At 42.5% G+C, this 26,075-nt stretch overlaps 1 protein-coding gene across 2 annotated transcripts in view; it reads right to left on the bottom strand.

Moving 5' to 3' along the window:
* EPSTI1 (epithelial stromal interaction 1) overlaps window positions 1–26,075 on the bottom strand; it is a 121,116-nt gene that overhangs the window by 30,131 nt on the left and 64,910 nt on the right. For both annotated transcript variants that reach the window (XM_040341299.1, XM_040341300.1), the window contains exons 8-12: window positions 18,921–18,965; window positions 18,740–18,793; window positions 15,153–15,206; window positions 13,791–13,859; window positions 4,302–4,385 (exon numbers count right to left, since the gene is read on the bottom strand). In XM_040341299.1, the coding sequence (XP_040197233.1) occupies window positions 4,302–4,385; window positions 13,791–13,859; window positions 15,153–15,206; window positions 18,740–18,793; window positions 18,921–18,965 (306 nt within the window). The remainder of the gene's footprint in view (window positions 1–4,301; window positions 4,386–13,790; window positions 13,860–15,152; window positions 15,207–18,739; window positions 18,794–18,920; window positions 18,966–26,075) is intronic.

Below are 26,075 nucleotides of genomic sequence, written 5' to 3'. Positions count from 1 at the left end.
ATAGCGATTTGTGGGGAAATTCGTCATAAAAAAATAAAAGTAATGACAGCGACAATTCTGCAACTGAGCAAATTTCAGTGATTTTTAGTTGATTAACGTACATTATTGAATAATTTTTATTATAATTAAATTATTATTTGTTATAATTATTTATAATTCTTTATTATATTATAATTTATAATTTTGTTTTTAAAAAAAATTCATACCCGGGATGCCTACAAGACTCTTGTTTGGTCAGATTTAAATGAGTTATTCCTAAGAATTGCAGGCCTACAGTATAAAACGCCAAATTTCCTTGCAAAATAATTGTACCGCTTTTGGTACGTAATTCCAGACAGAATCATACCGCCAGGGAGGTTAATGTGACCTAAAAACTGTACAACTTACTTGAAAAATAAACTGAAATCTTTAGGTGGAGGGAAGTAAAAATAAAATAATATGGTTATATAAGTGTGCACACCCTTAAACTAATACTTAGTTGAAGCACCTTTTGATTTTATTACAGAACTCAGTTGTTTTGGGTATGAGTCTATCAGCACGGCACATCTTGACTTGGCAATATTTGCCCACTCTTCTTTGCAAAAACACTCCAAATCTGTTAGATTGTGAGGCATCTCCTGTGCAAAGCCCTCTTCAGATCACCCCACAGATTTTCAATGGCATTCAGGTCTGGGCTCTGGCTGGGCCATTCCAAAACGTTAATCTTCTTCTGGTGAAGCCATTCCTTTGTTGATTTAGATATATGCTTTGGGTCGTTGTCATGCTGAAAGATGAAGTTGCTCTTTATGTTCAGCTTTCTAGTAGAAGCCTGGAGGTTTTGTGCCAATATTGACTGGTATTTGGAACTGTTCATAATTCCCTCTACCTTGACTAAGTCCCCTGTTCCAGTTGAAGAAAAACAGCCCCAAAGCATGATGTTGCCACCACCATGCTTCACGGTGGGTATGGTGTTCTTTTGGTGATGTGCAGTGTTGTTTTTACACCAAACATATCTTTTGGAATTATGGCCAAAAAGTTCAACCATAACACATTTCCCACATGCTTTTGGGAGATTTCTGATGTGTTTTTGCAAAACTTAGCTGGGCTTGGATGTTTTTCTTCATAAGAAAAGGCTTTTGTCACTCTACCCCATAGGCCAGACATATGAAGAGACTGTTGTCACATGTACCACATAGCCAGTACTTGCCAGATATTCCTGCAGCTCCTTTAATGTTGCTGTAGGCCCCTTTTGGCAGCCTCCCTGACCACATTTCCATTTGTATTTTTGTCAATTTTAGGAGGGACGTCCAGTTCTTAGAAATGTCACTGTTGTGCCATATTTTCTTCACTTTATGATGACAGTCTTCACTGTGTTCCATGGTATATCTAATGCCTTGGAAAAGGTTTGTACCCTTCTCCTGACTGATACCTTTTAACAATGAGATCCCTCTGATGCTTTGGAAGCTCTCTGTGGAACATGGCTTTTGCTGTAGGATGCGACTAGGAAAATGTCAAGAAAGACCTACTAGAACAGCTTAACTTTATTTGGGGTTAATTAAAGGCATTTTAAATGATGGCAGGTGTGTACTGACTCTTATTTATCATGAGTTTGAATGTGATTGCTTCATTCTGAACACAGCTATAAGAGAGTGTGCACACTTATGCAACCACATTATTTTATTTTTACTTCCCCCATAAAAGATTTTAGTTTGTTTTTCAACTGAGTTGTACAGATTATAGGTCACATTAAAAAGTGGAAACAGTTCTGAAAGGATTTATCTTTATCTAATTTTTTTACATCACAGAAACCTGACATTTTAACAGGGGTGTGTAGACTTTTTATATCCACTGTATGTATATATATATATATATATATATATATATATATATATATATATAATATAAGTGTGCGACCTTTTTTGTCATATGCTCATAAATGATCCAAATATCAAACAATAAAAGTGAAAAATTCAAAGGTGAAAATCTTAATAAACACATCCAGTCCACAGTGAAAAATGAAAAAAGTCCAGTTATTTGTGCTCTATAAATGAACGGTGATTTACAAAAGAGATGCTTCAGCAAGGTGCCTTCCCCACATTAACACACACTTCTTACCAGAAGGACTGGATCTCAAGTTCCACTCATTAGCTCCTTTAAGGGCGCTCCCTCTGTGTTAGGTTACCTTTCCACTTGATACAATATATCTTGTGTGTCTACTGGATCCATACAAAGCATACCGCTGTAGATTCTCTCATACATGTACAGTTGTGCTCATAAGTTTACATACCCTGGCAGAATTTATGATTCCAAGACATTTTGCACAATTTCATGCCCCCAACTTTGTGGAAACAGTTTGGGGACAGCCTCTTCCTGTTCCAACATGACTGCGCACCAGTGCACAAAGCAAGGTCCATAAAGACATGGATGAGTGAGTTTGGGGTGGAGGAGCTTAACTAGCCTGCACAGAGTCCCGACCTCAACCCGATAAAACAGCCAGGTCTTCTCGTCCAACATCAGTGCCTGACCTCACACATTTACCTTCAACTATGTAGTGCAAGTGCCTGCCTGATGGCATGAAAATTTAAAGTATTTAGGTTTGACCTAATATTTAATGGTTTTGGTAAATCCATTGGAACATTGTACAAGAAAATTACTGTATATAATGTATGGCCAGCCTAAGAGACTGGAGGGCCCAGGGCAATCTTTTCTTTGCCCCAACACTAATCATCATTCTAATTTCAACCAGTTGAGGATTTTGAACTTAAGACCTATGGTCTAAAAAACAAAGTTTCTAGAAAGCTACCATCTTTTCTTCTCTATTAGCGGCAATCACTTGCTATTAGTCTCCAAGCGTCAATTATGTAAATCCAATGTAAGAATGCGTCAGAATGATTCATTGTGTTTACTATTTCATTCATATGTATATCAAAAGTGTGACCTCAATCTGCATATAACATTAGTTAAGGAAACCTTACAAATAAAAATAAACTAACTAAATAAAAAAAATGTGTTTGTTTATCGTGTTCCTCTATGCCCTTTATTGTTAAAGGCAAGCTGTGCTCAATGACAACTATGGACTAATAATATATGTATACCTCCTGCACTGCCGGCTAAGGTAAAGAAATGGAGATCCCTGTGGATAGTGTTTGCCCTCTGGCTGATGCTTGGACAGGGATGATAAGCAGCTCCATAATAAACAATGCTGCCTATATTTCCCATCACTGACGTTCTTCAATGATGCCCAAGTATGACCCATGATTGCCATTGTGTTCATTACAAGCATCTACCTTTGTACATTGTATCTCTCTCAACCGATGGAAGATAATTTCTGATATGTTAATTTACACTCCATCTCTACATTTACACTTTTACAGTAAAAAGCCTGTAAACAGCTCCACTGGTCAGCATGGTTCAGCACACATGGCTCTCAACAGTCAGGACGGGCTGTTCATAGCTGCAGGGCACAGACAGGGACCAGCTCATGGTTAACAAGCCAGTGTTCTATCAGATTAGCGACCCCATCAAATCTGCGAAAGTAAGTGAAGTTCCGTCAGCTGCGCATGCGTTCCACTGCTACCAGGTTTTCTAATCTGACAGAACACCTGCAGTCAGAAGCTGGCAGCGGACATCTTAAGCCCTGTACACACGATCGGTCCATCCGATGAGAACGGACCGTTTTCATCGGTTAACCAATGAAGCTGACTGATGGTCCGTCATGCCTACACACCATCAGTTAAAAAAACGATCGTGTTAGAACGCGGTGACGTAAAACACAACGAAGTGCTGAAAAAAACGAAGTTCAATGCTTCCAAGCATGCGTCGACTTGATTCTGAGAATGCGTGGATTTTTAACCGATGGTTGTGCCTACTAATGATCGTTTTTTTCCCATCGGTTAGGAATCCATCGGTTGAATTTAAAACAAGTTGACTTTTTTTTAACCGATGGTTAAATAACCGATGGCGCCCATACACGATCGGTTTGGACCAATGAAAACGGTCCATCAGACCTTTCTCATCGGTTTAACTGAATTAAAATAAATATAGTATATTGACATCTGTGTTTATATTGATTTTTCACCTTTATTGTTTGTCATTAAGCGCATTTATGAGCATATGATAAAAAAGGTTGCACAGTTATATTTTATATATAATGTTTTATTGTAGCTACAGTAGAAATATAACAAGTTAAAACTGCTGTAGTTCCCATGATACTAGTAAACTGTATATGACTTCCATCACACAACAGAGAGTCATAGGAATAGTAAACAGAGTAGAGAGAATGCCTGTATGCAGGTTTACAGAAAATAGCATTATATAGATACCTTTCTACAATGTTCTTCCTCCATTTGTTGCCATTTTCTTTCTTCTTCTTCCTCCCTTAGCTGTTTGTAAAATTGCTGACTTGCCTGTAATGAACATTACATGGGTCAGTAAACTGAAATAATAAGAGAAGTGTGGAGGAGCATCACATTTTGTGTAAATACCCACATAATCAGAAGCAAACAGCATGTTGTACCAAGTTAGTGTGGTGTAGAGTTCTTTCAACGTATTGATCTTTTTCCCACTGAATAGTATTAAACATTATTTCCTGACTGGCTCCATGGCAGCATACGTGTGGGTTAGCCCCGCCTCCATAACTACCCAATAGGACCCCTCCCCTATAAATCTTAGCTGTGGGCTCTCAGCCTTGTTCCTTTTTTGTCCTCCGTAGGACCATGTGTTTGGTTCTTCTACCCAAAAAAAAAAAAATATATATATATAACATATACACAACTCATCCTTTGATCAAGCTCGGCCAATGAATTCTCCAATAAGCCTTGTCTGTTAAGCAGGGTATGGAATGCATGGAATAGCGCTGAAGTTATGGAGTCTATTGCGCAAGATTGGTATGCCTAGCGGTGCAGGTAGCCTTCTTTTATCTAAAGACCGGTGTGTGTCCCTGGCCGAACGGATCATGGTGGTGATGGTGAGCAGTATCGTTTCTTTTTTCATGGCAGCAGTGTTTATGTTTGTGGTTTGTTTTTTCCTTGTTTGTTAAGTCTTACTTGCCCTGTGAGCGTCTGGTTCCCTTGCGTTCCAGCCGCCGCTCCCTCTGACTTCCGGGTTCTGTCTGCGTTCTACACAGACAGACCGGGACTGAAAGCGAGGCCTGGCTCACACGCGAGCGAGGCCTGGCTAGCGCATGCGCGAGACTCGACTCGTGCATGCGCACTGGTTACGGCTGACGCGGTCATGGCGTCATACGCCCAGCCTTTAAAACAGAGCGAGAGACATGTGTACACCGGGGGCGTGCGTTCATACGGCGGTTCCCGGTGTACTGTCCTGTCCACATCTAGGTAAGTGTTCTGGTGCGGTTTTGGGCTAAAAACCTTCCTCATGTTTCTACTTGACAGCTTGTCACTTTCCTGTTACAGTGTCTATCCAAGGCTACATGGACATCTCTTTGCCTCTCAGTGGCCAGCCCTCCCTCAACAGGTATGGCTAAGGGGAAAACTATGTTTTTCTGCACCTGCTGGGGGGGAAGAGAGTGGAGTATAGGGACATAGTGTGACTATTTGTGTTTCTTCTTCTCTTTATCTCAGCCCTTCTAGGTCTGACCAGCAGCATAATGAGTCCCACGGTCACAGCAGGTCTTCTAGGTCACATCACCGGCACTCATCCTCCAGACACCATAGTTCATCCAGAACTGGTCATGCTAGTAGAAGTACTCCTCATCTCTCCCCCCATGATGAAAGATTGGAAAATTCTTGCTGGGGGTGCAAGGCTTCGTTATCTATTAACAAATCCCTCTGTGATCATTGTTTCTCTAAAGTAGCCAATGAAAGGGGAGGTGTAGATAAACACCTGGAAGCTCTTGTCAAAAGGGTCGTGGATAAATCCCTGCAGGAGAGAGATACTATAATACAGCAGGACTCTCCTATAGACCCAATGATTCCCTTATTGGATCAGGGACATCTACATGAGGTCTTCGCAGCCACTCAGGCCAGCCAGTCGGCTGCTTCTCCTTCAGAAAGTGGTTCAGAATTAGAGGATACAGTAATAGGCTTTGACTATGCCTTAGTCCCTGCCTTAGTGAAAGCTATTAAGGAAACCCTGAATTTGGAGGATCCAGCTACTTCCCCCCCTAAACAGAGAAAACTCTTTAAACAGCTCAACAAGGAGCGACATTATTTCCCGTTTATTACGGAGATAGGCGCCATTATTTCCAATGAGTGGAGTAAACCTGATAAAAAAGGCTCTATGCAGTCGAAGATAACAAAATTATATCCCTTCAAACAAGAAGACGTGATCCATCTTGAAGCCGCCCCGTCAGTGGACGCAGCGTTGATGCGTTTGGTGAAGTATGTGACCCTTCCCTTGGAAGATACAGTTTCTTTTAAAGATCCTTTGGAAAGACGGATCGATTCGGACCTAAAGAGAATCTACTTGACAGCAGGGTCCGCTTGTAAACCCATTCTGGCTATAGCAGCTGCCTCAAAAGCCTTAGAAGCCTGGTCTGACAGTGTTAATGATTCCTTGAGAAGCATTTCTGAGGACACAGCTAAGAGTTCTCCTATCCAAGAAATTAGGCTAGCGTCCGCTTTCTTGGGGGAGGCCTCTATTGATATTACTCGCCTAGTGGCCAGGGTGATGTTGTCGGCAGTCACTGCCCGCCGTGCTTTGTGGCTCCGTCCATGGTCTGCGGATGCAGCCTCAAAGCAGGCTTGGTGCCGTATTCCCTTTGAGGGCGGGTCCCTCTTTGGCAATAAACTCGATAGTGCCATCTCTCGGGCCACGGGAGGTAAGTCAGGGTTTCTCCCTCAAGACAGGCGTTTACAGAATCAAAAACGCACCTTCTTCAGACCACAGAATACAGATCGCTGGAGGGATGCACGCAACTATAGACCCGGTCGTGAATTCTCTAGACCATGGAGGTCCAGACAACCTCCCTTTAAGAAGCAAACTAAAGGCACTACTTCTAACAGCCAGGAATCTACGAAGTCTTTTTGAGGTTGGGCCCGCCCAAGCATTTCAGGTGGGGGCTCGCCTTTCCCACTTTCGGCATGTTTGGGCGGCCTCTATTCAGGACTTCTGGACCATCAAGACGGTCTCGTCAGGCCACACTTGGATCTTCAACAGCGTCCCCAGGCTCAGGTTTGTTCCCACGAACCTTCCAGGCACAGAAGAGAAAAGACAAATCCTTTTGGCCTACGTGAACTCTTTATTAATTCAAGGCGCAGCTGTCAGTGTGCCAAGAACAGAACGAGGCGAAGGCATGTATTCCCCTTTATTTCTAGTGCAGAAAAAGAACGGTACTTGGAGACCAGTAATAGACCTAACTCATCTCAACCGGTTTATTCGGAAAGAAAAATTCAAGATGGAATCTCTGTTAACCATCCAACAGTCGGTCCATCCAGGGGATTGGTTAGTGTCAATAGATTTGAAAGACGCTTATTTTCATGTTCCGGTGGCAATAGGTTTTCAAAAATACCTCCGCTTCTCGGTAGGCGACCAGCACCTACAGTTCACCTGCCTACCCTTTGGCCTCACGACCTCACCCCGGGTGTTCTCCAAGGTCCTGCTAGCTGTCGTAGCCCTTCTGCAGGTGAAAGGAGTTCGTCTTCATCATTATTTAGACGATCTATTGCTACTAGCCCAAGACAGAAATCAACTGATAGAACAGAGAGATCTAGTAATTACCACTCTGCAAGAGTTCGGATGGCTAATAAATGTGGAGAAAAGTCATCTAGTCCCATCACAGACCCTAGTGTTTTTGGGTGCCCTCTTCAACACATCAATAGGCACCATCTCATTACCGGAGGAAAAAGTTACCACGACCAGAGGCAGGATCCGCAAAGCATTCGCTGCTCCTCAGCTATCTGCCCTTCATTGTCTGAAGTTAATCGGTACCATGTCAGCCACAATTCCAATGGTGAAATGGGCCCAGTGGCATACTCGTCCATTCCAGAAAGGATTTCTCCAACAATGGGTCTCCTCCAGGAAGAGTCAGCGCATCACGATCACTCAATCTATGAGAGGATCTCTTCTATGGTGGCTTCAGGGGAAGAATCTCCGCAACTGCCATTCAATTCGTCCCATCACTTGGGTTACAATAACATCAGATGCCAGCAATCTGGGCTGGGGCGCCCATTGCCTTTCAGAGATAGCTCAAGGCAGATGGAGCACACCCTCTCACGGAATTGTTTCCAACATACTGGAACTACGAGCCGCCTTTCAAGCACTCCTATCCTTCAGCCATATATTAACAAAATGTTCAGTGATGCTCAGGCTGGACAATACGACTGCAGTGGCCTACATAAGGAAACAGGGTGGAACTCGCAGTTGGACCCTACTTCGAGAAGTAGAACCAATTATGGACTGGGCCCAGAAGAATCTGGCCAACATCTCGGCAGTATACATTCCGGGGATTCAGAATGTTCAAGCGGACTTCTTATCTCGAGTCCAGTTGGACAACAACGAATGGTCCCTACACACAGATGTGTTCAATTGGCTTCTAACCTTGGGAATATCCCCAGAAGTGGATCTATTTGCGTCCCCGCGCAACCACAAGTTGATGAAGTATTATGCGAGGGGCAGGGATCCCCAAGCCTATGGGATAGACGCTCTCACGGATCAATGGAGATTTCAAAAAGCTTACGCCTTTCCACCAGTCCCTGTGATCTTTCGGTTCCTTCACCGGCTCAAGTCAGAGAATGCGGAAATCCTCGCAGTGATCCCCTTTTGGCCAAACAGGCCCTGGTTCTCTCTCCTATCGCTCCTCAGCTATCGGGACCCAATTCCTCTCCCCCCCAAACCAGATCTTCTCTCCCAAGGCTCAATATGGCACCCATGTCCAGCTCGTCTGCACCTCAGGGCGTGGTTCTTGAGAGGGGAAGGCTTAAAGCACTAGGTTGTCCAGAAGAAGTCATGTCAACCCTGCTTAACGCCAGAAGAAATAGTACTAACAGAGTGTATGAACGTATTTGGTCAAAATTTTCAGACCACATGTCGTCGAGGTCCAACCCTCCTAGCTCTCCAGAGGTTCAAGATATCCTTAGCTTCCTACAAACGGGCTTGGTCTTACCTTTAGCAGTCAGTTCTCTCCGAGTGCAAGTCTCAGCCATCTCTGCGTTTACAGGGATCTCTTGGGCTAACCATTCCCTGGTTCGCCAGTTTTTCAAAGGTGCCATTCGGCTCAGGCCCCAAAGAAAACCGAGGTTCCCCAAATGGGATCTACCTCTTGTTCTGGACTATCTTACCTCGATCAGCTCTAATCCGGATAAACCTCTTTCAGCTAGAGACCTTACTCTCAAAACCATCTTTTTAGTTGCAGTCACTTCAGCTAAGAGGATCTCCGACATAAGAAATCTGGGTTCAAAAGAACCATTCCTGACCTTCTTTCCTGACAGAGCAGTATTAATTCCTATGCTGGGCTCAAATCCTAAAGTGACATCCATTTTTCATGAAAATCAGGAAATTGTCCTGCCCACCTTTGGGTTGTCTGAAGATCAAAGTGTTCATCCCCTTGATGTAGGACGCACATTAAATCTATATCTAGAAATGACAAGTTCTTTCAGGCAAACAGACTTTCTTTTCGTCCTTCTCCATGGGAAGAATAGAGGGAAGCGGGCATCAATCAGATCCATCTCAACTTGGATAGTTCAGACCATCCAGAGGGCATATAAAGAGAAGGGCCTGGCTCCTCCAGAGGCAGTAACTGCACATTCAACTAGGAGCATCTCGACTTCTTGGGCAGCCTCACGACATGTCGCACCTGAAGTTATATGCAGAGCGGCTTCGTGGTCTTCAATTAATACCTTTGTCTCTCACTACTGTATTGAACCGGCTGCTTTGTCTTCCTTAAATTTTGGTTTACAAGTGCTGTCGGTGGACAGTGTTAAATAAATTTATGTTCTCAGCATTTTTGCCCACCCGGGTTTCTTTTTGTGAGTTATTTCCCACACATATGCTGCCATGGAGCCAGTCAGGAAAAAGGAAAATTTATTACCAAATACTTACCGTAATTTTCCTTTCCTGATAGGCTCCATGGCAGCAGGAGTCCCTCCCAAAATGCGTGGAGTAGGATAGTTACGGAACAAGGCTGAGAGCCCACAGCTAAGATTTATAGGGGAGGGGTCCTATTGGGTAGTTATGGAGGCGGGGCTAACCCACACGTATGCTGCCATGGAGCCTATCAGGAAAGGAAAATTACGGTAAGTATTTGGTAATAAATTTTCCTTTATACTGACATTTCTGTTTAATATGTGTTTCTGCTGTTCCATGATCAGGGATTATAAACATGTACTTTACAAGGACTAATGGTAAAAGCCAGTTAACTTACCAAAAGATTTAGATTTTGGTAGGAGAAAATGGAGCATTTTAAAGTGGATGTAAACTCACTCTCATCCTTTCTAAACTACTGCCATTGGGGTTATCTATAAGTTTATATATAACTCTTGAATGTATCCTTACCTGTCAAATGTCTCCCCTCTGTCTGTTATGAGACCCGAAAAACTGCAGATTCTGTGGGTGGGTCTGTCGTCCGGAGCTCGGTGGGTGGCGTCGTGATGTCAGTAGCCTCCCTGCCCACCTCTACACTGCCCTTGTCAACATGCATTTTATCCTGTGTATTCCTTACACTGAACTTCTGCTATGATTACTAACATCCAGTCAAAACCCAGTAAAGTTACCACATGACTTCAGCATGTCCAATCATGCTAAAGGTGTGGAGCAGCCAATCCAGGGAGAGCTAGAGAAGAAAAAAGGAAGGGATTTGAAGTACACAAAATGCCTCTCTCAGGCTTGTGCATGAGATATGTAAATCACCTGTCACTCACAGCAAGGGGGGAGAACTGACTCCTATTTCTCTGTGTGTCAGTTTTTATCTCACTAAAGAAAAGATAAGAGGACTGCTCAGAGCTGGATTAACTCTTCGTGGCAAGACTGTGCACAGATGACATGAAATCCTATACTGTACAAGGTGCAAGCCTTAATTAAAAAAAAGGTTTAACCACTTCCCAACCACTGCACGCAGATATACGTCAGCTTGAATGGCAGCAGTGGGCAAATGGACGTACCTGTACATCTCCTTTAACCCCCCTGGCGGTATTCCCGAGCGTGACTCGGGGTGGGTTTTTCATGTTACGCTCGGGGTAGATATGCAGAGCCTGCAGCGTGCGCTGGCTTACCTTGTCCTGGATCCAGCGATGTCACCGCGCTGTGTGAGCGAGCGGGACCTCGCTCGATTCACACAGCGTCCTCCTGTGCCGCCGATCTCCGTTCCCTGCGACGTTACGACGCACGGGGACGGAGATCGGCGCCAAATTCAAAAAAGTAATCAAACACTATACATACAGTATACTGTAATCTTATAGATTACAGTACTGTATGTAAAAAAAAACACACACCCCTTGTCCCTAGTGGTCTGCCCAGTGCCCTACATGTCATTTTATATAATAAAAACCTTTCTTTCTGCCTGAAAACTGTAGATTGTCCATAGCAACCAAAAGTGTCTTTTTATGTCAAAAATGGTTTTAGATCAGCTAGAAAACAGCGATAATAAATTATAATTACTTGCAGAATTGTGCGATAGCGATTTGCGGGGAAATTCGTCATAAAAAAAAAAAAAAATAATGACAGCAACAATTCTGCAACTGAGAAAATTTCAGTGATTTTGATTTGATTACATTATTGAATAATTTTTATTTTAATTATATTATTACTTGCTATAATTATTTATAATTATTTATTATATTATAATTTAAAATTTTGTTTTTAAAAAAATGTCATACCCGGGATGCCTATTAGATTCTTGTTTGGTCAGATTTAAGTGAGTTATTCCTAAAAATCACAGGCCTACAGTATAAAACACCAAATTTCCTTGCAGATAATTGTACCGCTTTCAGCATGTTTTTTCAGACAGAATCATACTGCCAGGGAGGTTAAGAAGCCATGCGGCACGTGCGTGCACCCGACGCACTCTCCGTGACCATGTCCGCGGGTCCCGTGATCTTGATGTTCACTGGCAGCCCGCAATCCTGTTACGGAGAGGCAGAACGGGGAGATACCTATGTAAGCAAGGCATTTCCCTTTTCTACCTAGTGACAGGACAGTTATCTACTGCTCCCTGTCATCGGGAGCAGTGATCACTGTCATGTCACTTGTAGCCCAGCAACCTTACAGTTAAAATCACTCCCTAGGACTTCCTCGCCCCCTAGTGGTTAACCCCTTCCCTGCCAGTGTCATTTACACAGTAATCAATGCATTTTTATAGCACTGATCGCTGTATAAATGACAATAGTCCCAAAATAGCGTCAAAAGTGTCCGATCTGTCTGCCATATTGTCGCAGTCACGATAAAAATCTCACATCGCCGCCATTACTAGTAAAAAAAATTATAATAAAAATGTCATAAAACTATCCCCTATTTTGTAGACGCTATAACTTTTGCACAAACCAATCAATATATGCTTACTGCGATTTTTTTTTTACCGAAAAAATTTCGAAGAATACATATCGGCCTAAACTGAGTAAAAAAATTGTTTTTCTATATATTTTTGGGGAATATTTATTATAGTAAAAAGTAAAAAATATTGCTTTTTTTTCAAAATCGCAGAGGTGATCAAATACCACCAAAAGAAAGCTCTATTTGTGTGGAAAAAAAGGACGTAAATTTTGTTCTGATGCAACGTTGCACAACCGTGCAATTGTCAGTTAAAGCGACACAGTGCCAAATTGCAAAAAGTGCTCTGGTCAGGAAGGGGTAAATTCTTCCGGGGCTGAAGTGCACTGTGGGTGCAGTGCGTTTTGAAAAGTCCTGCATGCTGCATCTTTGGTGCGGTTTCCAAAACCGCACCAAAAACGCAGCTTACCATTGAAATAAATGGAAATCGTGATATAATCGTGATAAAAGCGCAACGCGTTTGGGCGGAAAACCCCAAAATACACCAGAAACGCACAGGAAACATGTCTGAAACACAGCAAAATCGCTGTGTTTGCTACAGAGCAGTGTGAAAGAGCACTATGCAATTAGTAGGATTATACATTGATTCTTTCAGTGCCTGCTGAAACCTCCTGTCTTCACCCCACTTCGGTGACATGCAAGAGAAGGTATTCAATGTACAATAAAATTCATGTAGTATATTATATTACAAGGGCGTTCAAGTCAAACTGGGATTTTTAATTTTACCTGTATAAAAATGATAGCTTTGCGGTACTACATGCAGTAGTGAGTGGCAAGTCTGTCCTATTACTGATAGGTGTCACGGGCTAGTCTAGAGACTGTTAATCAATATGGCAGACAACAGTGTTGGTGCGTGCATGGAACAGTGTGTGCTGATGAAGTTTCTTGTGAACAAAGGCATAAACACTGCGGATAACTTCAGAAAACTTCAAGTGCAATACGGTGATGAAACGCTAAGTAGCAGTAAGACATTTGAATGGTGTAAGTGTTTCAAACATGGCCGTATGTATGTCTGTGACAATCCCAGCCGTGGTGGTTCCCAGCCCACAGCAATCATTCCTGTGAACATTCAGAGCTTGGAATGCCTGATCCTGGATAATTGATACATAACCTGTTGTGAAATTACACAAGAGACAAATCTTCCTGTTATGTACTGATGACGAAGTGGAGCAGGCTGTCCTAGGATGGTTCAATCGTACTGACAAATATTTCTATGCCAAAGTTTTCCGGGCATTAGATGAATGCTGAGTGTATAAATGTAACAGTATGTTGAAAAATAAATGTTCTTTTATTATATAAACGCAAAAGTCCCGGTTTGACTTGAACGTCCTTCGTATCATGCGTGAAGCTTAAATAAAATGAGTTATTACTGTATATTCTTTCATTCCAGGATTACAAGGTGACCAATCTTGTTCTTCTTCATCACTTGCACTCTTTGCCTGAAAAACAAAGAACACGCACAGTCAAATGGCGTTTATGTCACAAAATTCCCATCATGAAAGTTTGTTTTTTGTTAACGTTACATTAAATGTTGGTGATTTCCAGGATCTAGCAGTTAATATTTTTGCCACTAAGAAGATGTAGAATATCAGAGACTGATAGCGTTTTTGGTATTCATGTTATTAGATAATTAATAAGGTCTAGTAAAAACGATTTTTTTTCACCCCGATCATTAAAACAGCCTTGCCTACACACGTTCGTGAAAAGCTCTAGCAAAGCGCGGTGACGTACAACACGTACAACGGCACTATAAAGGGGAAGTTCCATTCGGATGGCGCCACCCTTTGGGCTGCTTTAGCCGATTTCGTGTTAGTAAAAGACGATTTGCGCTTTTCAGTCTGTTACAGCGTGATGAATGTGCTTACTCCATTACGAACGCTAGTTTTACCAGAACGAGTGCTCCCGTCTTATAACTTGCTTCTGAGCGTTTTTTTCACGTCGTTAAAGCCCACACACAACCATTTTTTACGACCATAAAAACGACAACGTTAAAAACGTTGTGAAAAATTAGAGCATGTTCGAAATTTTTAATGCCCATTTTTTACATCGTGAAAAATGCTCTGGAGCCCACACACGATCGTTTTTAAATGACACAAAAAAAAAAAGGCATTTTTTACAACCCGAAAAACGGTTGTGTGTGTATGCGGCATTAGATGTGCATTTTCCTTTATTTTCACCTAGTAAGTCTGTTATTTTTTACATTGATTTAATTTTAATTGTATTAAAGAGGAAGTAAACTCCCCTTGTGTGTTTGTATCTATAGGTATGCCTATAATACTATAATACCTATAGGTACTGTAAATATCTCCTAAACCTGCACCGTTTAGGAGACATTTACTCTGGATATTTAAATCCGGAGTCTGTGCTGAGTAAAGGTCCCATCAGACGGGTCAAACTTAAGCCAATTAGACAATGGTTGGTCACAATTGGCAGTAACTGAGATCTGGGTATTAGTAAGGAAAGGACAAATGGCCTTTGAACACTTATGGAGGGAACTGAAGATTTCAATGAGGAGGTATTGGACAATCCATGTATCTGTATTGGAACTGGTGTGGTTATCTAACAGAGTGTCTCCTATTAAGGGCAGAGAAAGAATCTTGATTTTTATATTTCCGCATTTCCTCAATATTTGTGCGTGCTGTGCACCGGATTTATTTTGCTTACGTTACTCATTTAGTAGATCAACCCCTCCATATATTTGAAAATATATTTACTTTATTGTCTGGCCATACCTGATAAGGTTGTTGTGTTTTTAGCGTTTGCCTCTTCTGATCTTCTTCCATTTTCTAGGTATTATGAAGACATAAAAGAAGCAACAAAAAATTAAGCACTTGACGGTGTCACATATAAGTTATGCAGTAGTCAAACCTTATATTGTTCTTATTTATTGACTTATTTTAAAGTGCAAATTTATGACTTTGCATGACACTGACCAAAGCAATAAAGTTTGTAAACACAGTTCTTAAAGGGAAACAAATTTGTTGGGAACTTTACTTTTCTAAATTTAAAAGTTTGAATATTAAAGTAAAATTTAAAAAATATTCCAATGAAATAATAAAAAAAAGCAAATTCAAGTCACACTAAAGGTTTTGCACAGAGTGGCCCAGATCCTCGTCTTCTGGGGTCCCTTGGCAGCTGTCTCGGCTCCTCCCTGCTTCTGGGGTTACCTTGCGGGCGCGCTCCTGAGTCCTGTATTCGGCATCCATAGCCGCCGCCTACAGGACTCGGCCCCGCACTGATATCAATCTATCCGATGAAGAGCCGAGAAGACTGAGCAAATTAAAGAAGAGCGCGTTTGCGACGCGGGACTTTCCAGGGCTCAGGTAAGTAAAACGGGGGGGGCTGGGGGGCCAGTGATCGTAAGATGTTTTTTCACCTTAATGCATAGGATGCATTAAGGTGAAAAAACATGAATCGTTACAACCCAATTAAGCTTCTTAATAAACTGTCCAGCTTTGCCTGCTTGCACCCTGTGACTGACTGATTAAAACAGAGACCTGTCTGGTTTACAAAGAAGAGCAGGTGCATTGGTGATTCAGAAATATTTATAATCTGATTTTCTCTACTCTGTTTCACAACAGTTTTGGTTCATGAGCTTTGAAAGATGCTGTCCTGCTGTAACCACTTCAGCCCTGGAAGGATTTAGTTCCTCACCACGCCATTTTTTGTGATCCGGCACTGTGTCGCTTTAACCGACAATTGCGCGGTCGAGAGACATTGTACCCAAACAAAATTTCCGCCCTTTTTTCCCCACAAATAGAGCTTTCTTTCTTGCAGCTTTCAGGAAGACTGTTTACACGTTGCAATGCTTGTGAATGAACTACGAGGCCACTCATCAGCAATTTTGCTGTCCATTCAGAGCAACAAGCCACAATGGCTGATGGTAGTTGTAGTTCATGCATTCACAGGAAACTGCCCATGCAACCACATTATTTTCAAATAGTTAGAGCGGGCGCAAGGAGAAAATTAAAAATATTTTTTTTTTAGTCCTAACCATAATAAAGAAAACATATAAAATTGCTATACATTTCCTTTAAAGAGACAGTGGTCTTGAGTATTCTATCCACATGTAAATGGCTGTTACAATATGATACCAAGAAAATGAATACCGACATATGCTTTAGTAAGCAGTGTTTGGTCTAGCTCCTATGTAGTGCTATTATTTGATTCCTATGCTAAATGTGACATATACATTTTTGTAGTAATTTTTTGTAAACATTTAGATTTTTAAATTAGCTGTTGCTCAAAAAAAGATCTGACTAAACTGCCTCATATACAAATGCCCACTGAATGTATTAAATACAATCATGAAACTATAAACCATCAAATCTCAGGCTTCGTGCACACTAGTGTTTCTTTTTTTTTAAAGCGGATGTGCCACGGGAAAATGATATTAAAAGCCAGCAGCTACAAATACTGCAGCTGCTGACTTTTAATATTAGGACACTTACCTGTCCTGGAGTCCAGCGCCGATCGCAGCAGAGGAGGAGCGATCGCTCGTCTCTCTGCTGCTCCCCCCGCCATCCACGCTGAGGGAACCAGGAAGTGAAGCGCTGCGGCTTCACTGCCCGGTTCCCTACGGCGCATGCGCGAGTCGCGCCGCGCCCGCCGATTGGCTCCCGCTGTGTGCTGGGAGCCGAGTGTTCCCAGCACACAACGGGGGACAGACGGGATGTGACGGAATGCCCGTCTTTTGCCCGTGAATGCCGGGCCGGAAGTGGGTGCAAATACCTGTCTTTAGACAGGTATCTGCACCCCCCTGAAAGGTGTCAAATGTGACACCGGAGGGGGGGAGGGTTCCGATCAGCGGGACTCCACTTTAGGGTGGAGAACCGCTTTAAGTTCCTAGAAGTTATTAGCCTTTTTTCTGCTCCTAGGAGCTAATAGTGTTATCCTATGGGGGTTATTTACAAAAGGAAAATCCACTTTGCACTACAAGTGCACTGCAAGTGCACTTGGAAGTGCAGTTGCTTTAGAACTGAGGAGGACATCTAAGCATTTTAGCTTGCACATGATTGGATGATAAAATCAGCAGAGCTTCCCCTCATTTCAGATCTACTCCTCAGATTTACAGTGACTGCACTTGCAGTGCACTTGTAGTGCAAAGTGGAGTTCCCTTTCGTAAATAATCCCCTATGTGTCCATGCACACTACTTTAGGTTATTAGCATTTTGTGAACTTCTTCTTTCTTTTTTTTTTTTTAACTTTGTTTATTCGTTTTCTGCAATTACAATCATAAAAAAAGGCACAGTAATTGTTACAACACCAGCATAAATTGACGTAGAATTCAACAAGCCTCTATCAATCAACCATTTTGCCCTCCCTGAGAATAAGTACCCCGGTCCCTCAACGGAGGAACAATAACAACAGTTGCTCCAGGGTATCCCACGTAGACCACACTTGGCCTCCTATCGTAGATACACAACGAATAGTGGAAATACCTGTTAGATACAGAACAAATCATTCTACACATTCACACACACCCACGCACACCCAAGCATCCATCCAGACCTTCTACCAGCTCCCCCACCCCCACGCCCAGACTGTTCACACCCCAACCACCCCCCAGCCACCCAGCGATCACCAGAACCACCCAGAACCACCCTGCCCATAGCCCTTTATGGCTGAGAGAGTGGGGTATCCTTCCAGAAGGAGTCCGCAATATCCAGCCAGGTTTACCAGATCTTGTTAAACTTTTTTGGACAGGCCCTGCCTTTATATATGCACTTAAATATGGGTAAGACTTTATTCACCATACGATACTCTTCCAATGTAACAAGATCAGTTTCCTAGCATAGAACAAAAGCATTTTGTGAACTTCAGCGTCTAGGAGCAGAAAATAAATTGTAAAGTTTTTGAGTGTTTTTCCAGCAGAAAAAAAGCTGTATGCTCCTAAATGCTCCCAACTGCCTCTAAATGCTACTAAAATGCTTTTTTTGAGCTTTCTTTTTGTTTTCTTTTTTGTGTACTGCAAACATGCTAATAAAATGCTAATGCTTCAGAAAGCTTCTAAAAGCTACTAGAAGCTGGCACAGAAATGCTATTATTAGCATTTTTCATCCAGTGTTTTTTTATCTAGCTTTTTTTAAGCATATGAAAAAGGCCTTAAAATCATAACAAATTGTTACAATAACTCAAAATATGTTCTCAACTGATTTATATTATGCGGACCATACATTATACAATACTATTGATCACTGTACAATCTCCGTTATATCTACCATAAACTATGTATGTACAAGAGCTAGCCTGATTTGATACAAATTGAATGGATTTTATATGTTTGATCTCATATTGTAATCAGTAAGGTCATACACACCGTTTTCATAGATTCTTTCAGTGCTAGCTGTAACATGCTTTCTTCATCCTGGTCCTGTGCCGTGACATATGGAATGTAAGAAAAGGTATTCAAAATACAATAGAAGCTGTCAATATAGTTAATATATATTTTTATGTATACAATATTAATGGAGGAGCTAAAATAAAAGTAATGTCATTACGGTATAATTGTTCCAGTCTTGTTCTTTACCAGATGGGCTTCTTTCCTATAAAATAGAGAACAAATTGAGACTTTACATTTTACAAAAGCTTTGCATATTACGTGTCAGTCAGTCCCTGATGTAGCTGCTACAGCTAGCTCTGCTTAATAGTCAGTTGAAGAATATTTTTCTTTATACGAACAGAAATAATTTATTATAATTGTTTACGTAATCATTATTATCCATGTTATTTATTCATTTATTATGGATGATACATTCACATTACCAAGATCTATACTCTGGTTTTTTTTTTCTTTTACCATAAAATCAGGCATTGTAGCACGAGCTACAGTATGCCTGTCCCGAATTTTTTACCCCCGTACTCACCTTGTACGCGTAGATCGAAGATACCGGGGAATGGGCGTGCCTATGGAGACGGAGAATGATTGACGGCCGGCTCTGGCGCGTCACGCTTCTCCGGAAATAGCCGAAATAGGCTTGGTCTTCACGACGCGTGCGCATAGCCTGTGCGCAGGCGCCGTGAAGAGCCGAGACCTACTCCGGCTGTCTTCGGGGAGAGTGACGTGCCAGGGCCGGCCGTCAATCATCCTCCCTCTCCATAGGCACGCCCATTCCCCGCGGGAGCCGAAAAATACGATCTCCGATTACAAGGTGAGTCCGGGGTTAAAAAAATCGGGACAGGCATACTGTAGCTCGCGCTACAATGCCTGTCTCGATGGTAAAATCGTGTCGGGGGGGGTGAACTACCGCTTTAACTAGATATCTTGATTTATTAACATTATTTGAGATCTGAATTTTAATTAAAATGTTCATAATTATTAGCTGATTTTGTTTTTTATAACCTCTAAACTACTTCATGATATATACAGGCAGTGCAGAATTATTAGGCAAATGAGTATTTTGACCACATCATCCTCTTTATGCATGTTGTCTTACTCCAAGCTGTATAGGCTCGAAAGCCTACTACCAATTAAGCATATTAGGTGATGTGCATCTCTGTAATGAGAAGGTGTGTGGTCTAATGACATCAACACCCTATATCAGGTGTGCATAATTATTAGTCAACTTCCTTTCCTTTGGCAAAATGGATCAAAAGAAGGACTTGACAGGCTCAGAAACGTCAAAAATAGTGAGATATCTTGCAGAGGGATGCAGCACTCTTAAAATTGCAAAGCTTCTGAAGCGTGATCATCGAACAATCAAGCGTTTCATTCAAAATAGTCAACAGGGTCGCAAGAAGCGTGTGGAAAAACCAAGGCGCAAAATAACTGCCCATGAACTGAGAAAAGTCAAGCGTGCAGCTGCCAAGATGCCACTTGCCACCAGTTTGGCCATATTTCAGAGCTGCAACATCACTGGAGTGCCCAAAAGCACAAGTTGTGCAATACTCAGAGACATGGCCAAGGTAAGAAAGGCTGAAAGACGACGACCACTGAACAAGACACACAAGCTGAAACGTCAAGACTGGGCCAAGAAATATCTCAAGAATTATTTTTCTAAGGTTTTATGGACTGATGAAATGAGAGTGAGTCTTGATGGGCCAGATGGATGGGCCCGTGGCTGGATTGGTAAAGGGCAGAGAGCTCCAGTCCGACTCAGACGCCAGCAAGGTGGAGGTGGAGTACTGGTTTGGGCTGGTATCATCAAAGATGAGCTTGTGGGGCCTTTTCGGGTTGAGGATGGAGTCAAGCGCAACTCCCAGTCCTTCATGCAGGACAATGCTCCATCACACGCGTCCAAGTACTCCACAGCGTGGCTGGCAAGAAAGGGTATAAAAGAAGAAAAACTAATGACATGGCCTCCTTGTTCACCTGATCTGAACCCCATTGAGAACCTGTGGTCCATCATCAAATGTGAGATTTACAAGGAGGGAAAACAGTACACCTCTCTGAACAGTGTCTGGGAGGCTGTGGTTGCTGCTGCACGAAATGTTGATGGTGAACAGATCAAAACACTGACAGAATCCATGGATGGCAGGCTTTTGAGTGTCCTTGCAAAGAAAGGTGGCTATATTGGTCACTGATTTGTTTTTGTTTTGTTTTTGAATGTCAGAAATGTATATTTGTGAATGTTGAGATGTTATATTGGTTTCACTGGTAAAAATAAATAATTGAAATGGGTATATATTTTTTTTTTGTTAAGTTGCCTAATAATTATGCACAGTAATAGTAGTCACCTGCACACACAGATATCCCCCTAAAATAGCTAAAACTAAAAACATACTAAAAACTACTTCCAAAAATATTCAGCTTTGATATTAATGAGTTTTTTGGGTTCATTGAGAACATGGTTGTTGTTCAATAATAAAATGAATCCTCAAATATACAACTTGCCTAATAATTCTGCACTACCTGTATATGCAAAATTTTGTCACTGAGAAAAAAAAATTCCAGTTTTGACAGCTCAAGACATGAAAGCAAAACTGGAGGGTTGATTTACTAACACTGGAGGGTGCAAAATATGGTCAAGCTCTGCATAGAAACCAATCAGCTATTTTTTATTTATTTTTTGTCAAAGCTTAATTGAAGTTAGAAGCTGATTGGCTACCATTAATAAATCAACCCATGGGAATTGACTGTTTTTTTATTTACTTGTTTCATAAATATACATATATATATATAATAATGTGATCTGATTCTTGTCCAAATCTACAGTTCGCACTGTGATCTGTGAACCTATCTTAGGGCATCATTAACATTGTATTGATGCCCGAAGCGGTTCGCAGAGGGCAGTGTGAACTGCCTGCAGGAGAGATGCAATGCGGGAATCGGCGCTGGAATTGCACTGGTACCTGCATCACTATAGTGTGAACCTAGGCTAAAGGAAGGGGGGCAGAGAAAATGGCTGCAGGGGGGGGGGGTGATGTGCAGGAGGACAGAGGAAAAAACGATGAGAGGGTCTAGGGGGGCAGAAGGCGCGGCTGTGGGGGAAAGTGATGTTAAGGCAGGCAGAGAAAGTGAGTGTGTGTGTGTGGGGGGGGGGGAGGGGTGATGTGCAGAAGGACAGAGGAAAAAACGATGAGAGGGTCTAGGGGGGCAGAAGGCGTGGCTGTGGGGGAAAGTGATGTTAAGGCAGGCAGAGAAAGTGAGTGTGTGTGTGTGGGGGGGGGGGGGGTGTGATGTGAAGGAGGGCAGAGGAAATGGATGTCAAGGGGGTTCAGAACATTATTGTGAAGGGGGTCTGAGATCACTATTGTGAAGGAGGAAACTGTAATGTGAAGTGGGGGACCGAGTAAAGGGAGGGATTGTGATATGCAGGGGGTATATTCCCCCAGTGATATGCCATTTTTTTAGGTTTTGTTTTTACAGACACTTTACCTTGGTTCACTTGCACAAAACCAACACAGGTTCCTTGGCTTGGAAATTCTTTACTATATAAAAACGTACTTTAGGTTAAAGGAAACTTTAGCTGCACAAGACTTTTTTTATTAAATGTTAATAAAATTACCTTTCTAATTTAATCCGCTGATACTAGAATTTTCTAAAATCGAATATGTCTTGTTATCATGGCTTCCGGAGCCATTCTACTGTATATACAGTTTACTTTTTACTCCACTTCTTAGAAATGTAATTTCCTGCTTGTGTAATTCTGCTTTCCCCAGGAGTCTGCATAGGGACGCAAGTCAAATTATAGGCATCTCCTACACTGCCTCCTCCAATCAAATTATGGCAGGGGCCAAAGTTCATGAGTATTGTAGGTGTTAGTTACTGCACATTACAAGTGCCCCTAACCTTTCCAGAAGTAACAGACAAATACGTAATACAATTAAGGGGCATTTAGAAACCTAGTACAGAATAAAAACAGGACAATTTCTTCCTTTTTGTATAAATATAAAATATGCATAATTTATAGGACACAATTGCATATCCTGTATCAAGATAAAAAAATAAACAACTGTATTTTTAGCAATATGAAGAAAAAGCCAAATTCTTAGCCTACACGTTTAAATGAAATTTTGCAAGCACATTTAGTAGTCCAATGTACCGTATATACTCGAATATAAGCCGAGTCACCTAATTTTACCACAAAAAAATGGGAAAACGTATTGACTCAAGTATAAGCCTAGGGTGGAAAGTGCAGCAGCTATTGGTACGGTAAATTTCTTTAGTGTTCTAAGCAACCAGCATCCAGTATTAGACCTGGTCTGACTTATTCCCTCTATTGCTCTGCATAATAAATCTGAGTAAGGAGACTTTTTATAAACAGTGGTGGTTGCTCAGTTATTTTAGCACAGAGCACTGCAGTTGATGTGTAAGAAGTGTCATTTTTATTTGAGTCATAAATCCATGCAGTCATAAATCCATGCAGAGGTACAGAAAATAAACCTAAAATGGGATGGAGACTATAAACTACCGTATATCTCCAGTCAACTTTCTTAAGCGGATACTGGAGAAGGGTTAGCATAGAAAGAGTCCTTTTTGGATATGTCACAGAAAGAGAGAAAAACACCCGCACACACCGGAGCGGCCCCAAGCACACCTGCACACACCGGAGTGGCCCCGAGCACACCTGCACACACACTGGAGCGGCCCCGAGCACACCTGCACACACCGGAGCGGCCCCAAGCACACCTGCACACACACTGGAGCGGCCCCGAGCACACCTGCACACACCGGAGTGGCCCCGAGCACACCTGCACACACACTGGAGCGGCCCCGAGCACACCTGCACACACCGGAGCGGCCTCGGAACAGTAAGTGGTGACACTGACTCGAGTATAAGCCAAGGGGGGCATTTTCAGACTAAAAAAAAGCTGCATTCACACCTGAGCGTTTTGTAGCCTGAAGCCTGAAGCTATCAAACGCTAGAGAGGAAAAAATACATTATTCTCAATGGAGATGGTTCACATCTCTACTCAAAACGCCTGAAGCCGAACGCCTGAAGCTCAAACAAGTTCTGGACCCTTTTTTGTCACACGAATCGGGCTGATTTGGGAGTTTTTGAACTTTTGTATTCCCATCGAAACTAATGGAAACGCTCGATTCAAGCGTCTAGCGCGACAACGAGCGTTTCTACAGGCGTTTTGTCGCTTTAATCTGTTCTGTGAAATAGAACATTCACCCAGGAAGAAGATAAAAAAAATCTACAAACATAGCAACAAATGATAAAAGACGTGTGAATACGCGCGACAAAACGCAGAAAAAAACTACCGAAAATGCTACGCTCAGGTGTGAATGCGGCCTTATGCTTCTGCTGGGAAGAAGCTGGATGCATTGCTTGAAAGCAGAAAGTAAGGGTCTGGAGGAGGACCAGAGAAGGGCTGCAGCTCTCTTGCAGCTGCAGGAGAGGTGCGAGGGCCAGATGAAATGGCCTGGAGAGCCGGATTCGGCCCGTGGGCCTTGTGTTTGACGCCTGTGATCTAAACGCTTTAAAAAAGGATTGGGTGTAATGTTGGCCAGAAATACAGAGGAAAAAGATATGACAGTCCTTATTTCAAGTGACTGTAAAATGATCAATCGGTGTGGCATAGAAATGGGAAAAGCAAACAGAATTCTGGGGTACACCACTAGAGGTATGAACAGCAGAAAGAAGGTGATCCTGATTGTCTTATATAGATCTTTAGATAGACCTCACTTAGGCCCCGTACACACGACCGAGTTTCTCGGCAGAATTCAGCCAGAAACTCGATCGGAGCTGAATTCTGCCGAGAAACCCGGGCGGTGTACACTTTTGGCCGAGGAAGCCGACGAGGATCTCCGCGAGGAAATAGAGAACATGTTCTCTATTTCCTCGTTGTTCAATGGGAAATTTCGGCTCGCCGAGATCCTCGGCGGCTTCACAAGGAACTCGACGAGCAAAACGATGTATTTTGCCCGCCGAGTTCCTCGGACGTGTGCACGGGGCCTCAGACCTTGGGTACAGCCTTGAGGTAAGAAGGGAAAGGGGGTGCATGACTGAAATCTTTAAACACAGTAGAAAAAGCTTGGGAAGGGCAGTATTGCCAAAAATTAAGCTAAAATCAAAACCCTGACCTCAAACTGGCAGCAGGGAAGTTCACAACTAACCTTAGAAATGATTATTTTATTGAAGAACTAGTCGATGCTTGGAACAGACTTCCAGCAGAGTTATAGTGAGTCCATCAACAACAAGAGAACTCAAACATGCTTAGGAAAAACATAAATCTATACTCAGAGAAATGCCTTCAAAGAAGAAAAACAAAACACAAACAAAAAATAAATCAACAACAGGGCCGACTTGATGGACCACTTGATCTTTTTCTGCTACATGTACAATTCTCTTTGCCTCCTGCAATACCAATCACATACTTTCAAGATTTGGATCTGATGGGCAGCTCAGGGAATCTTAGCACTGGAATTCTATATCCATCCAACGTGCTTTGTGTGAGAAGCAGCAATGATTCTACATCACCAAGAGGTGCATTTCAGAATCACACGATTATGTACAAAAGAGATGATGATCTATACTACTCAGGAGATAGGATGTGCTTATTGTATGCATCTTAATGTCTGAGGCCGTATTAAATCCAATACCAAAAATGTAATATATTGCAGCTTACCAATCATTAGATGTGGTGGCTGCATTTGTTTCTCTTTTTAGTCTTTTTCTCTCTGATGATGCAGTCAGTGACACACATTGGGGAAGATTTACTAAAACCGGAGCACTCACATTTTGGTGCATCTGTGCATGGTAGCCAATCAGCTTCTAATTTCAGCTTGTTCAATTAAAGGGCTTGTAAAGCTTCGTGTTTTTCACCTTGATGCATCCTATGTATTAAGGTGAAAAAACATCCGATGCTTACAAGCCCCCCCAGCCCCCCCCCCCCCGTTTACTTACCTAAGCCCTCTTGAAAGTCCTGCGTCGTGAATGCGCTGGCTTCTCGGCCCGGTCTTCTCGGCTGTTCTCGGCTCTTCATTGGATGATTGATAGCAGCGCAGCCATTGGCTCCCGCTGCTGTCAATCAACTCAGTGACGCAGTGCGCCAGGGGGCGGGGCTGAGTGATACACTTAGCGGCTATGGCCACCGACTTTATCATGGGAGCGCGCCCGCAAGCTAACCCCCTTGGGAGAGCGCTTCCCAGAAGGGGGTTACTCTAGCGGGGAGGAGCTGCCAAGGGACCCCAGAAGACGAGGATCGCATGGCTTCACTGCTTGTTTCCCTTAGTGAGGATGGCGGCGCCGGGACCCGGTCCGAGT

Source organism: Rana temporaria, chromosome 2 (assembly GCF_905171775.1).
Source record: "Rana temporaria chromosome 2, aRanTem1.1, whole genome shotgun sequence".
In the NCBI taxonomy this organism is placed as follows: domain Eukaryota; kingdom Metazoa; phylum Chordata; class Amphibia; order Anura; family Ranidae; genus Rana; species Rana temporaria.
Note: the sequence above shows the minus strand (reverse complement) of the source record. Positions and strands in the feature narration are given on the sequence as shown.